The 15,378-nt window shown below is 36.6% G+C and overlaps 1 protein-coding gene across 1 annotated transcript in view; it reads right to left on the bottom strand.

Annotated features, from left to right (window-relative positions):
- Positions 1 to 15,378, bottom strand: part of LOC134654993 (protein dead ringer) — a 148,607-nt gene that overhangs the window by 32,099 nt on the left and 101,130 nt on the right. Inside the window, exon 4 of the mRNA XM_063510449.1 lies at positions 11,668 to 11,740. Within this exon, the coding sequence (XP_063366519.1) occupies positions 11,668 to 11,740 (73 nt within the window). The remainder of the gene's footprint in view (positions 1 to 11,667; positions 11,741 to 15,378) is intronic.

Here is a 15,378-nt window from a genome sequence, read left to right as displayed (position 1 = left end):
ATAAACTTATCGATATTTTTTCACCGTCTCGGTATCACTGCAATGTCTCCACCAATTCAGGTAGACAAAATACAATAATAAAACATTTACCCGACCACGTCGTAAAAAAAATGAAAGCAATTAACTTGCGAGTAAGCCTCCGTGGCGTCAAAAAGATTACAAAGGACGTATCAGTTTTTTGTCGGTCCGAGATTTCCTGCTCGATCAGTTTTGAATTTTCTGTCTTAAACAATAAAGTCTATTTTCGTGTGGACGGTCGCGTTTGTTTCGTGTAGGTGGCCGTGTTATTTGTTTCTGTTAGATAACAAATTGGTCATCTTTAAGTTACGAGCCCTCCGATGAAGTTGTCGTCGACATGCCCTTTTAACGCTATAAAATTATATTAATACAGAATTATGAAAATTCATACGAAAGCGTCGATAAATTTCACACTTTTTTTAGATAAAGGCGTCTGTCAATAAGTTGTTAAGTTTGTAGCTGTGTTATAGCAACTTGACCTTTAGGGCTTGTGTAATAAGAATACGGCACGTGTCGCGACGGAGCCCGCAGATGTCGTGCGACAAAGTAAGCCGTGCGTGCCTGTCGCATAAACACGCGTGGTGTGTGGGGCCCGCGTATGCAAACAAAAGCTAGGGGTAATTCTGATACAACTTTTAATAAGTAGTTACTATTTCTCTTGGAAAATGTTGCACTTATGTTGCGCTTTACTGCATTCACATTATTGAAACAACAATACGTAGCGAACTAGTAATAACAGTAAATAATAATAATAAATAGAAATGTCCCAATAATAAAAGTTTAAGCTCATACACATTACAATTAACAATTATACCTACCTATTTTAATACAAATGTGATTTTCTTGGGCAAACGGCATATGGAACTATACAAGTCGTGAACAGTTGTAATAGTTTTAATGATCGTCTTTTACTAATTCGGATCGTTATCTCCATTGCTTAAGGAAAATTGTTAAGTAGGTAAGGTAAGTTATTACAATGTAGAATATTTACCACAATGAGTTTACGTCCTCTGAACAATAAGAGATAGGTAAGTACCTACATATTAGTGTTATGAAAATTGGTACACTTTAATTTTAAACTCTACACATTTAAGGTCAAGTGAGGTAAATGCAACTATGGGATTATTGCGTCTCTCCGTTCTTTCTCGAATACGATTGGTCGAAACGCCCTCTACTATGCAACGTTTCATGCCTGAGCTACTTGGAAATGAAACGTTGCATAGTAGAGGGCGTTTCGACCAATCGTATTCGAGAAAGAACGGAGAGACGCAATAACCCCATAGTTGCATTTACCTCACTTGGCACTTATTTTCAATCCATTTATTTAAGTATATTTCTTGAGTCAACGTCACTTTTATGTCAATTTCGAACAGAGCCGATATTGATAGCTCAGCTACGCGATGACTTACTGATTTTAACAGCTTATGAACAAATCCATTTTACAACCAATAAACCAAACCACTTACGCACACACTTGGATTAAAAAACCAATGTCACACAAGAGAAATGTTCAAATTCAAATGAGAACAGATCTCTCATTGTATAAGTTATTATAACTCGTATCGAATTTACGACGAAACGTGATTTAGTGCCTGGCATGATGCGGACGGACGGACGGACAACAATAGCCGCATACAAACTGAGAAAAGAATCTGCCCATGTTTTAGTATTACTGCGGTCACACTCTCCCTTAGTCTGAATAATTTTATAGCTTATCCTTCTCGAAATTTAATACGCGATTATATCCAAAGAATATAGAAAGTACCAGAATCGGAATAGAGTTACTTGTACTCAATGTGAATTAATTGGCTTAAAACTGCCATTCGCGGTTGTAAAACTCTGAGTCAAAATAAAGAAACTATGGAATCGGGTTTCAAACAATGATTAAATCGCAAACATTGGAACGCGATCGAATTCGACGCCTAAAATAATCGATTAAACACGCATTGGGATCGGAAACAATGCATATTTCGACGATCGAATTTGGCCGTTGACACGCGCCAGCCATTAAAAAAAGACAACAACAATCGAGTAGGCGGTTTGTTCAGTGATATAAATAGATATTATAAATTTATATGTCTAGAAATTTTACTGACATTTGATAGACATTAGCAATATATTACGATAAAATTCCTAAATCGATGAACGTGCTCTTTGTCCGACAATGTGCAAGCAAATAAAAATTAATCGCTTTCGTCTTAACTACGTGTTTAAAAATTGACGCTAACAAATTGCCAATCGTAAAGCTCTTGATATCGATGTTAAACATTAATCCGCCGGTGGTCATGACCCTAACGATCTTTTTATTTTTTTAAGTGAACTTAAGCGTATGCAAAGACGAAGCGAAACGTGCACACATCGCGAAAGTCTCGTCCTTTATGGTATGGTGGACAAATTAGCTGAACAATAAACATTACCATTATAATGCCATAATAAACCACCAGGACGTAAAACCGGTTTTAACCTCATAAAAATTCAAGTTTAACACCCTTAAGAAACATGACAAATTTATACCAGAAACCGAATGTCATTAATTTAAATAAAATGTAACATTCAAATATTCAGATAGAAACGGTAGATCAAAGAAGATGCTATAATAAAAGTTATTAAAAGCAAAAACAAAACGTTTAAGCTACGTTAAAAGTATATTAATAGAGCACTAAATGTCCATGGAACGTTGATTTTAATATAAAATTTAGAATAAAGCGATGGCCGCTTTATTCTAAACAAGTGGGGACTTTGATATATTGTTGATAATTTCGTCGCGAGATTACCATCGGCGTAAGAGTTTGCAGGAAACTGGAATATGGATCAACTGCGTCCGCTAGGGATGTGCTCGATGTTGCACATTTAAAATATATTTCGGCCATTTCTAAAATGTATGAAAATTGGACCAGTTTTTTCACGCAACCGGATCATATTTTATGAAAAAGGCCGATTTATAGAATGTCTTATATAAACACAGCACTAAATCACCGAAGTGATCATTTGACAAAATTTTACTATCCCTATTAATATTAAAAAAGCAAATTAATACCACGCTTTGACCAATGATACAACAGTAAATCAACGTTACTTTCCACAAAAAATAAATCAATACAAAAGGCACCTATGAAGCGAGCTATGTGTGTAATGTCCAACGAGGAAATATGTCTCATCACTATGTCCACGTTGATTAATTCCACTTTTATTTGTATAAGAATTAAACAGCTGGCAGAGTGTTTGATCCCGATATCCCGAGCGCGACGACAAAATGTCTCGACATATTTTTTCTTGACAGTGTGAAAATGCGACGAAAATATAATCGATCATAATCTTGGTGGAATCCGTTGAATTGCGCACTGGCCGGTTATAAACGCTTCTCTATTCGAATAATAGAATAATAGCCATTTAAAAATGAATGTCATAATTTAGGAATGACGGAAAAACTTTCGGTGGAACTCTAGAAAATTGGGCGCGTGAGAAATGTTTTCACTCGTCGTTTGATAATATAGTAATCAATGAAAATAACGCCTATGGCATAAAAAAGAAGGATTTTGAAATGAAGTTTTATAAGGAATGTAAAATTTTAATGTTGGATAACTGTATCAAATACATTCACGGCGGGTACGCGTACGCTCGTACATCGGTAAACATACTATGTTTCCAACCTGATCTACCATGACACAAGTCATAAGCGGCAAGCTACACTGAATTGCATATTACGTACTCGTACGTACATGTGTAATCAATATTTTGCAAAATTTTAGATTAATCTAAGATATTTTTATATAATCTAAGGATTCTAAGGTATTTACGATGTCACTAATTCCAGTAACACCTACCATTATAAATTACAGGCAACAGATATTTTGGTTGCGGTTAAGTTCATAATAAAGATAGCTATTAATTTTAGCTCTAAAAGCGTGAATTAAAAATGTAATTGTAAATTGCTGGTAATAATTATTATCGTGATTTAAGTATACTTATTAGTAATAAGCGTATTGTGATTTCGGGGCTGAGGGCCCATCGCGAATGCTCGAATATACTAGACCTATACAGAGGCAGATAACGGAATGCCCGAAATTCGCGGTAGCCGGCCTAAGGGTTCGTTTAGACGGTGCGAGAACTCGCATGCGAGTTTCATTACATTGCGTCATTTGATCGGTCGGTTGAATTGATGTTACCTCAATGGTCCGCAATGTAACTGAAATCGTATACGAGTGTGCGCGCCGTCTAAAATCTAAATGAGCCTTAATTCCCTCGCGTATCCCATCGCTTGCGCCACCGCAGGAATGACTGTGCGGTACGGCTACCGTTATTGCCGCGAGATGACCGTCACAATGTACCGAGAAAGGGCGCCAATAAATGTCCGTCAATAGGGATTCATAGTTTTAGATACATGTAAATTATCTATTCTTGCTGCAGATTGAGCAAATTTATAGAGTATTAGTATCATTTCATTTCATCAATAATTTTTTTTTTGTTATAATGGAAGAGAGAGATAACCATTATCTTTGTTAATATAGTCTGGCAAACACAATCAGTCAGTAAGAACCAGGAAAATTATACTCATCGCTTTCTTTTGGGTGCTATAGTACTAGCGTAAGTCAAAGACAGCATGATCCTCTCTATGTTTGCAATGACACAGTCCTGGGTCAAACTATACAAATATGTGTTACAAATATACAAATTAACATATGAAACAAGTTGAAGCCCGAATAGGAAAATTCCTGACACACTGAGCAACGTTCACGTACAGTTTACCTAACACCAGCATCCCCTTTGAGTCAGCAAAACTCGATTGCTCAACAATCGTAATATCTGTCAGTAATTGTAAACAGAGTTCCATACACCATCAATCTTCACCCTTGTTCTAATTCGAACAAGGAATGTACTCACATCATCAATCTTTGTATAATTTTAGAGCGAGTGTGACATAATCGTTTTTTTATAAAAGGGCCGAACTGAGTCGAATGCCAAAGCCCTACGCATGCCAAGTCTCTAGGTTCGCGAGATTGTTTTATACACGGCAGATTCCTGTTTGATTAAGAACAAACGGATAAAATTTCAGCAGTTTTCTAAACAAATAAACTAATAATTTATCTTCTATCGTAAAACGGGGTGAGTAGGTTTCGCGGGGAGAGGTGGGTTATGAATGGGGAGAGAAGGTTTGAGAGGGGGGTGAGAAGGGATTTTAAGGCTACTGCTACAAAAATAATGTATTCCAATTTAAAATTGAGCTATAGTAATACGCATAATAAAAAAAAACCGGCCAAGTGCGAGTCGGACTCGCGCACGGAGGGTTCCGCACCATCAACAAAAAATAGAGCAAATCAAGCAAAAAAACGGTCACCCATCCAAGCACTGACCCCGCCCGACGTTGCTTAACTTCGGTCAAAAATCACGTTTGTTGTATGGGAGCCCCACTTAAATCTTTATTTTATTCTGTTTTTAGTATTTGTTGTTATAGCGGCAACAGAAATACATCATCTGTGAAAATTTCAACTGTCTAGCTATCACGGTTCGTGAGATACAGCCTGGTGACAGACGGACGGACGAACGGACGGACGGACGGACGGACAGCGGAGTCTTAGTAATAGGGTCCCGTTTTTACCCTTTGGGTACGGAACCCTAAAAATCCATCCAACAATCTTCCAAAATCACCTTTGTATGAAAACCCCTCTCACCCCAAATACGAGGCACTACGGGGTGAGGTGGGTTTTCCTCTTTACCGTTAAAGTTATGAAATGAAACTACCCAATAAACTAAAATACAAACATCCGGAACACTTATTATATACACCATTCAGTTTTCATATGCAAAAATAAAATGTTATCGAGGTTTGAATTTCAGTTTTGACCCTACTCACCCCATTTTACGGTACTTCTAAAACTAATATTCGGTTTCGTCAGTCATTTTTAATTACGGACAATAAGCACATGCAAATAGCTACATATTTTACGATTTCATTCATTTAGCACTCGGACCACAATCCATTTCCAAAAAGCAATAACCTCACCCCGCCCACAAATATCAAAGTCTCTTCTAATCAATCAACTTTAGATGAACTCTCGAAGCATCACACAACAGACAACAACAAATGGGCAAAGCTCGGCCAGAAATCGAATTAACCACGAGCCAGTTTAGACACCAATTAAACCTCTAACAAAAGCTATCTTCAATGAGATGAAAAAAATTTGATAGATCAACTCTTTAACCTAATCTATCATCAAACATACATCACTCAAAAATAAGCCATGTGCTATTAGCCATATGGTTGAATATCGAGCTTATGTTGGAGGCTTTAACGCCTAAGAAACTTGAGAAGGCTGTTGGCACAACATCTTATATCGATTAAACAGATAATTAATCACAGGAAATGAATCCGAATGAGATGTTATTAGTTATACCACACTCGCTATTAACAAGTGAAACAATAGGTGTGGACATACATCGTGATCATTTTGGATAAAGAATATAATTAAGATCATCACGAAAATTAGGAACCTTACCAATTATAGTATGATTTTATGAAATGACAACGCTTTACTGTTCGATGACGCGACAAGGCCTTTTCCTACGACGACGAAGTTTTATTCGAAAAAGAATGATTGTAATGAATGAAATTATTGTTTACATAGATATGGATTATTAAGTAGTTGCCTTCCAATGGTCTATATTAGTGACTACGTAACCGTTATGCTATAGGTTAGTCATTACTTCTAAACGAAAGCTTCACAAATTGCTAAGTTTTATAACCTCGCAATCAGTAACTGGATTTATATAGGTATCCTTAATAGAAGCACCCTGTACGCTAAGAGCGTTCCGAAGCCGATCAATCAGCTGCTAACGAGCATCGTAGTAACCCTCCTTCCCCAACCTCACCCCCCCCCCACTCATTCACCACACGCTTCATTATAAACTTTTTACATTTTATTACGAGGATAATCTTGGACCAATAGGTTGGATGGTACAGTGCAACGCTAATATTGTAATAGGCCTTACATTATCGGAACTAATATTGTCAGTTCACAAACAAACCATTGTAGTAAATCTGTCACTGCTTCGTATCTTAATACTGAAACAATACTGAGTATTGAGCTTTGTTTTTGGTAAATAGGCACCTACATACATATTTTTTCCCTGATTGATTATGAGATTTGGTTGGTAACTAACCAAATTAGATGAGTTTTTTTTTTAATTTATATTATAACTTTTCTTAATGAATATTATAATACAAAGTTTTTGCACCATTTGCAGTGGAAATATATTGATTACATTTTATTATGAGGAAATCTGACTTTATTTTGATGACTAGTTAAGTAGTTATTACATAAACTTCGAGACCTGCTATATTAGTTGCGTAGGTATAACGTTTACAGGTACCTATATCAAATAACAAATGCCGCGCTCTAAAAACTAATTAAGAGTATTAAATTTGCATTTCCAAGTAGGACATAAAAAACAAATTGATTAGTGACCACCAAGGTAACACTTGATTAACATTTAACATCATTTGTATCTGCATTAAACGTCCCAAAAAAAATAAAGTGAATTTATTTTTAATCCGCATGAAGACGAAGACAGAGTGCGGAGGAGGCGTGGCGGGGAACTTTCATTACTCATTCGAGTAATAAATGATAAAACATTATTAATAATACGAGATCATCGTGATGCGCGCACACGTAGACGTAGCAGACCAGACACACACATGCTTGCATATTTATGTGGCATTAACTAATTAAAAGATTGACTTAAGTTTGGTTTAAATAAGTTAGCTTAGGTTAACCAAGTAATAACCACTTCGTAGAATACGCCGATTAATAACTTTTTTAGGGTGGAGATAGTACATTACATTACATACATAATAAGTAAATAGTTATTTGTACAACAAGAGATCAAAGTTTGATATTTCTTCGAGTGCTTATTTTGAGGCCCGTGCAAGCGAAAGATTCTATAGTAGATTCACGAGCGTAGCGAGTGAATCTAATTTAGAATCTTGAGGGAAATAACTTTGATCTCGTGTAGTTCATAAAACTTTTCACCTCAGCAGTAAGAACATTTAGACAACCCGAAAAATGTAATCCTTCTTCATCACTTACCTATTTAGTCATGTTTCTTAAGATATACTAACAATTAAGTATAATTACCACAATCAAACACAAAAACAAACAAACAAACGTAGTAAATTTCAGTAAAATAGGTAATATATGAAAACAACGACCATTGACACTTGAATCGGCAACTTTTTTTTTGTAAAAAACAAAAACATTGTAAGATACGGTCCGAATTACGGATACTTACTATTTGTAAACTATTGTAGAGATTCTTAAAAGTATAATTATTTATTTTACGTGATATACTGTGTATTTTTTGAGTTCATTATTTTAATCGTACAATAAATTACGTAAAATATAGTGTTTTTATCAGTTTTTATCAAATCTGAAACTTTATTTTCATTAATTACATATTAAGAATTCATACTTGTATGTGTTTTGGAACGATGCGTTCTGACGGTTTTCGGGGGTCTATTATAAACCGTCAATATACCGTTGAATGTTGTTTGAAAATTTTTTTGTCTCTTTCTTTTTGCTAACGACGTGAAAGCGACAGAGATAATAAAATCCAAGTATTTCGAACTTGTATTAGACCCCGCATGTTGAAATGACATTTGAATATTAAGGTCACTTGAATGTCATTTTGTCTCACTCAGTGAGCAAAATGCGATTTTGCTCACTGTTTTTAAGTAGCCAAGTACCCTTGTTCGAGCTGCTGAGGTGAAAATGTAATTTTGGTACACGTCATGCAGCCCTCAAGTTCTCTGATACCCAGGTGGTAAACTATACCTGAGACCGACTTTGCTACATATTTATTTACTTAAAAATACAGCTTACTAGGTAAGTACTTATTTTTTTTATAATTCTGATGTTTCCTTTTAGATCCTTGTAAAGGCACAAAAAACAGGTAATTGTAAAATCAATGCCGCAGCGAATTTACAACGCGAATAAAAAACGGCGAACGCCATCGTTGAAATCCGTCGTGTAGCGATTAGTTTCGTTATCTCTGGCGCGTAATAACAACCAGAAGTTTATTGGGCATGCTCGGAGGTGATAAATTGAATAATAATTTATTCCGAACGAGATAAGCAGGCCCGTGATCGCGAAGTGTGATACTCTCAACGTGTAGCGGCTGGCCTTTACACCGACAACGATTTTCATTTCAAGGGACTTTGCATTTGCTCACTATAGCCACGTTCGCGCAAGCATTTTCGATTTTGTATGGAATTGTAGCGCAGGGGGAATACTTATTGGCATTTTTGTATCTATCTTAGGATTACGGCAACTACTATTTAATTTTACAAATCAGAAAGAAACAAGCGAATTGTTAAAAGTGGCCAAATAATCCAACAGCTATAGCATTACAAAAGTTTTAAATGCGAAGTTTCTGTAACAGCGGATTACTACCAGTTATCTTATTTTTCGTAGGTATTTGAGTCTCTAAGCTGCTTTACGCCCCTCTTATAGATTAGATTACCTAGGTATAAAGGTTAAAGACGCGCTTGGAAAGGCACAGAACTCGATAAGGAGACTATAATTATCAAATCTTATGACAATAAACCCGAGATGGAATTTGCGAATGTTTCGTATCCACGACTAAAAACTGTAGGTGTCATGAACAAGTGGGAAGACGCCATAAAACCAGTAGTTAAATTTATTATGTGCATTTGGTTGCGGTGTGACGTACGCCTCCAATTCACAGCCATTCTGTTTCAATTACGCATCGGGCCACAAAGAGCGGGTGGATGCGGCAGAACCGCCCATGGCTTCTGATGAAGCTATTTGCTCATTTTTCATCTACAAACTCTGCTCATAATACCTGCCTATTACATCGACATAAGAAACTGCAAACAATAATGGCGCATTCGATGTTCTATAATATCTTAGTAACTTCATGATTAGCCGAAGGAAATTAAGCATTTGAATTTACAACTAATTGAATTTAGATTTCGCAATAATCATAAATTAATAAACGACACGCAATATATACTATAGCAATAAAGCAACCGTTAATGCTGATATTTGATTGCGTTGCTTTTTACTGTGAACATAATAAATAAGACGATATTAATAACGGTGGTGTAACAATGAGTATTGATTTGACTAACAACTAGGCGGTTCAGAATCAACATGATCTATCTAGCGACAATCATGGCGCCATTTACAACAGAGATCAATTAATGCTAGAAAGAGATAGAAGATGAAAAAGTCGTGTGTGTGAGAGAGATGGTGTACGACTTATCAATCATGTGCCCGCGCAAGATCTAAACGCTTGCGGCGATCGAGCGATCTCCCGCTTAATTATTTCTATTATGATATTTAAAGTATAATGATCACCTTAGTGCATGGCGAATTCCCACACTCGTTGCAGTGTAGCCTTAATTAATACGAAGTGAAAATAATAAACGAGCGAGCGTGCGATATGGACGCAATATGTTTTAGTCGTTAAGTGCATTATAACGATTTCAGTCCGGTTTATTTAGTTTTATTATAAGAAAGGCGTTGAATAATACGCCATGGCGCAGGCCGTGCTAAGAAATTACCCTTTGTTAATTTTGGTATGGAGTCATGATCCTATAGCTTTTATGTAAGTAGGTATATATGTAGCAATAACATGTGTTTAAAACACGGTCAACCAATATAACAACTTATTGGTTGCAAGTCGATTATAGTTCACCACTACCTAATAAAGCTTTTACTATTAGGTCACAACCAGCCAGAAATATATCACCTTCATTTTTATGTCACAAAATCAGGTAGTTATTCTTTGATCGTCAATCGACATTTTCAGACGTTTTAATAGTTGGTAGGTACTAAAAAGGTGTCGGTAATAACATTTGACTGACCGGTTATCTACTATATATAGTACTAGCGACCCGCCGCGACCTTCCTCTTGAATCACTATCTATTTAAAAAACCGCATCAAAATCCGTTGCATAGATTTAAAGATTTAAGCATACATACAGACAGGCAGACAGACAGACAGACAGCGGGAAGCGACTTTGTTTTATACTATGTAGTGATGTATTATGCTAAAGTATAATCCAAATTTCATGACAAAAGAGATATAAATTTGATTACAGCTACCACCTTGCACCGGAGGATTAAAACTGGAGACTTAAAGGAGATTATAACGAAATAAAACCATGAAATGAAACAATAAATACCATTTTTATCACGAAGACACCGTTTACTACCTACACATTCACGCAGCTTTATCCACTTGATTTATGTGAATATAAAATAATAATACTTCTTCATTCGTTCCTAATATCTTCTTCTGGCAGTCTGATCCGTGGCCATCAATCACCCGATCTTATCATCTGACCACCGATCTCCACAATATAAAACCGTTTTCCTATACGTACTTACAATACCACTGATACAGACCTATATTAAATTTATGTCCGATCGCCAGAAAAAGAAGAACTCTGATTCGGAATAGTTAATAAAAGCAGTCGAGTCAGGTTAAACTGGTAGACCGTATCATTTCAATCGTCGATGATCGTGAATGAAGCATTTGAACTAATGATAAATTACAAGATATATAAATCGTTGCAGAGAATTAATCAAGGCTAAGAACAACAGGTTATGCTTGTGGGAAACTTACCCCGTTTTTGCATGAAGGAGAAGAGATCATCTAAGAATTCCTTCCGTTGGGGGTCATCACTGATTTCGTACAACTGTAACAATAAAATTAATCACATCAAAATATGTCTACATCTTCAGTACAATTTTAATCGTAAGTTAGAAGCGGCTAATGTCCAAGACCACATGAAAAGGTTACAAATGGTCGCAAAAAATTGGCGCCACCGGTATTATGCTAGCTGTGAGCGCACCCTTTGTAAATAACGGACAACCGCTAGATCTTTCAAATGGCATGTTCGAGTAAAGCACACTTCTGTTGTCATTTTACGTGTGCACGAGTTTTGCAAAATTTAGAACTTCTAAATTATATTCAGATCTAAATTGCTCTCGCTGGCCCCGAGTCATTTTACGCATATAAGAAATACTTTCTAAGATGTTTAACGTTCCCACCTACCCCTACATAGATAATTCCCTTTTCAAAGCTGTAAAAACGAATAATAGTTACTAGCTTATTACTTCTTACTTCAAAATGTGTAGCATGCGCATCAGAGCGCAGTGACCACGTGCGCCCGCATGTCCGGATACAAAGTATACTAACATAGGAATTGCATTACTATACCGATCCACACTAGTAATGTCATGCGTACTGCGTTTCAATTAACAATGTTTACAGCAACAGGAACATGTATAACGACTTGAATATTCTAATGTGGAATAAGTACAACGACAGCCCCAAACATTTAATTTCCACGTTACCTATACATTTTAGACCGGCATTTTAAGCATCAGTTTTCGCACGACAGTGATTATGATGAGGCATCTAATGAACTAAACACTTGGGCTAAATAAGCAACATTGCTAACTTTCCTACGTTTATATGATTTTGCTAAACTTACAAAGACCGCCTTTAACCGTGTCGACCTACAATTGACAAGTCCGGAAGTAAAAACTTCCGGACAGAGGCCGAGACAGGCCAAATTCTAACGCTTGCTAAAGGCGGAAAAAATTCAGGGCAAACATACAAAAACCAAAGATATAGTCTAGATTAGTCAAGATACTCTACACAGTACGGGAATGATAGAAGAAGAGACAATAAGCTTGAAATAACACAAAAGGTAAAACAGTACAGGAATGATAGAAGGAGAGACAATAAGCTTGAAAGAACACCGAAGCTAAAACAGTACAGGAATGATAGAAGAAGAGACAATAAGCTTGAAAGAACACAGAAGGTAAAACAGTACAGGAATGATAGAAGACGAGACAGTAAGCTTGAAAGAACACAGAAGGTAAAACAGTACAGGAATGATATAAGGAGAGACAATAACCTTGAAAGAACACCGAAGCTAAAACAGTACAGGAATGATAGAAGAAGAGACAATAAGCTTGACAGAACACAGAAGGTAACACAGTACAGGAATGATAGAAGGAGAGACAATAAGCTTGAAAGAACACAGAAGGTAAAACAGTACAGGAATGATAGAAGAAGAGACAATAAGCTTGAAAGAACACAGAAGGTAAAACAGTACAAGAATGATAGAAGAGACAATAATCTTAAAAGAACACAGACGGTAACACAGTACGGGAATGATAGAAGACGAGACAATAAGCTTGAAAGAACACAGAAGGTAAGTATAGTTAAATGTAGATTCTTGCAAACAGTGCATATAAAACTCGTATACACACAGGGACGATAAACGCGCAGATGTAGGCACCCCGAGAAGCGTGTCATTGGGCATAATTGCGGCGATTTCCGGCACTTAAGTGCAACACGTACAGATAATGCGTGCATCACTTACTGAACGATAAACGTTAAACGATCGTTGACGAACTACTTCCAATGACGTAAAGGCTAAATTATATAAAAGGCCCTTTGAAACACTTAAGAAGGACAAAGGGCTTCAAACAAGTAACGCAAACGATAATCGACTGGTTTTCATAACATCAATTTGTCTTAAATATTTGCCAAATACGCAATGTCTTTTTTGTTTTTCTATACTAAGAGACCTAACATTGATGTTACAGCACAAATCGCCGGTGAAATCGCAACTTTTCACAAACATTTGATCGCCATTCCATGAACATGAATAAAACCTAGGTTCCAATACTTCCAATTTGCTTTAAGACAGCCAAATGGGAATAAATCTGCTTCAAAAATGTTGGAGTCTACAATGTCGCAGTTGGTGGTAATTAAATAATATTAAAAACAAGATATATTTATTTATGTCAATCGTTATTGTATCTGCCGTACATTGAACTTAATCCTAATTGAATTGAAACAAAAGATAAAGATAAAACATTTTTGACCGCAAATCAGGCTACAGGTACAGGTATAATAATGTCGCTGTACTTAAGCTTAACTGTTTCTTTATTATTTAAAGTCTTTTTTGTTCCTGTAATAATCAGAATTATTACTAATGCTATTGTTTCAAAACGATATGAGATTTTGAATATTCCTGTGACTCAGATTCTTTCAATCATAGACAAAGGTCTTTTGTTGGGTTTTCCGAGAAAATAATGACATGAAATATGAATATCATGGTCATGTCGCGACGTCATTGCTCAAATCCGAAAGATCTGACATCATATGTTTGGAGAGGAGGAAAACCGTTAAACAATCATGTAAGGTTTCCTTCTAAGGCTGTGTTTAATATATGTGAATTGAGCGACAAGCGGACAAGCGGATAGATAACACGCAGTACCTACTCAAAAATACTACATTGTATAAAGATACAAGTTATGTCAAGGGTAAAACAGACCCAGGTTGCACATGAAATGCTCGCAGATCTGTCGTTTCTTAGGCTCTCATCAACACCCACCACCTGGATTTTCAATATCTAAATGTATGTCTAAGTGTCCAGAAAGGATATTTTCCCAAGTTGGCCACACTCCATCCCGCTTATACATCGTACGTCGGATAAGTATCACATCACACCTTGAAGAAAGGGAGAGATGAGAACTTATGTATTTAATTTTCCGCTCCCCGCTCAGTTTACGGCCACCTCCTCAGCACGAGCATGTATCCCAAAGCTAAAAACACCGCGCGCGCCCTCGATCAAACACCTCTATTTGCATTGCAGACATTACATCGGGCACTTAGCCGTACGGCGAACTGGGCCGTGGACAACAACGAAACGCCATTCGACGCTTCCTGTTTCCGGCTGATATATTTAAATAAGACTTCGACAATGGACGCAATCGGGTCAAAGACAATGTGCGAAAGCTTTTATTTAAATCGCAATTTGAATGGATGTAGGCGGAAATGTGTTCTTAATTTCAGGGAAATTCTCTGTTCTTCAGGCTTATAAGTAACTAGATAAATAACCACTTAGTTACGGACTATATAGTGTACTACTTCTTTTTTTTTATTAGCTCTCTGCTGTGTAGTTGCGGACTATATCGTGTACTACTTCTATTTTTTTATTAGCTCTCTGCTGTGTGGTAACTGACTGAAAAACGGTGAGCACATAGACTTATTGTTTAATAATTCAAATATCGGCTAATCGTCAAACAGTCCAAACTCAACCCTTCCAATAGTTTTAATTTAAATGGAACACCGATTCATAATTGGTCCGTTTTTTACTATCCGGCGCTAATCGAAAACGTTCTCCCTCGTGATAAATCGCGGCGGGCCGAGCGGACAGTGACGATCGCGAAGATTGATGTCTGAACGCCGTTCCAACTACTCCCTTCGAAAAGAACTAACTTGCTTGGTCCGTAGCTCACTTAAACCCTT

The sequence above is a fragment of the Cydia amplana genome, chromosome 16 (genome assembly GCF_948474715.1).
Source record: "Cydia amplana chromosome 16, ilCydAmpl1.1, whole genome shotgun sequence".
Lineage (NCBI taxonomy): Eukaryota > Metazoa > Arthropoda > Insecta > Lepidoptera > Tortricidae > Cydia > Cydia amplana.
This window is presented reverse-complemented; position numbering and strand designations above follow the sequence as displayed.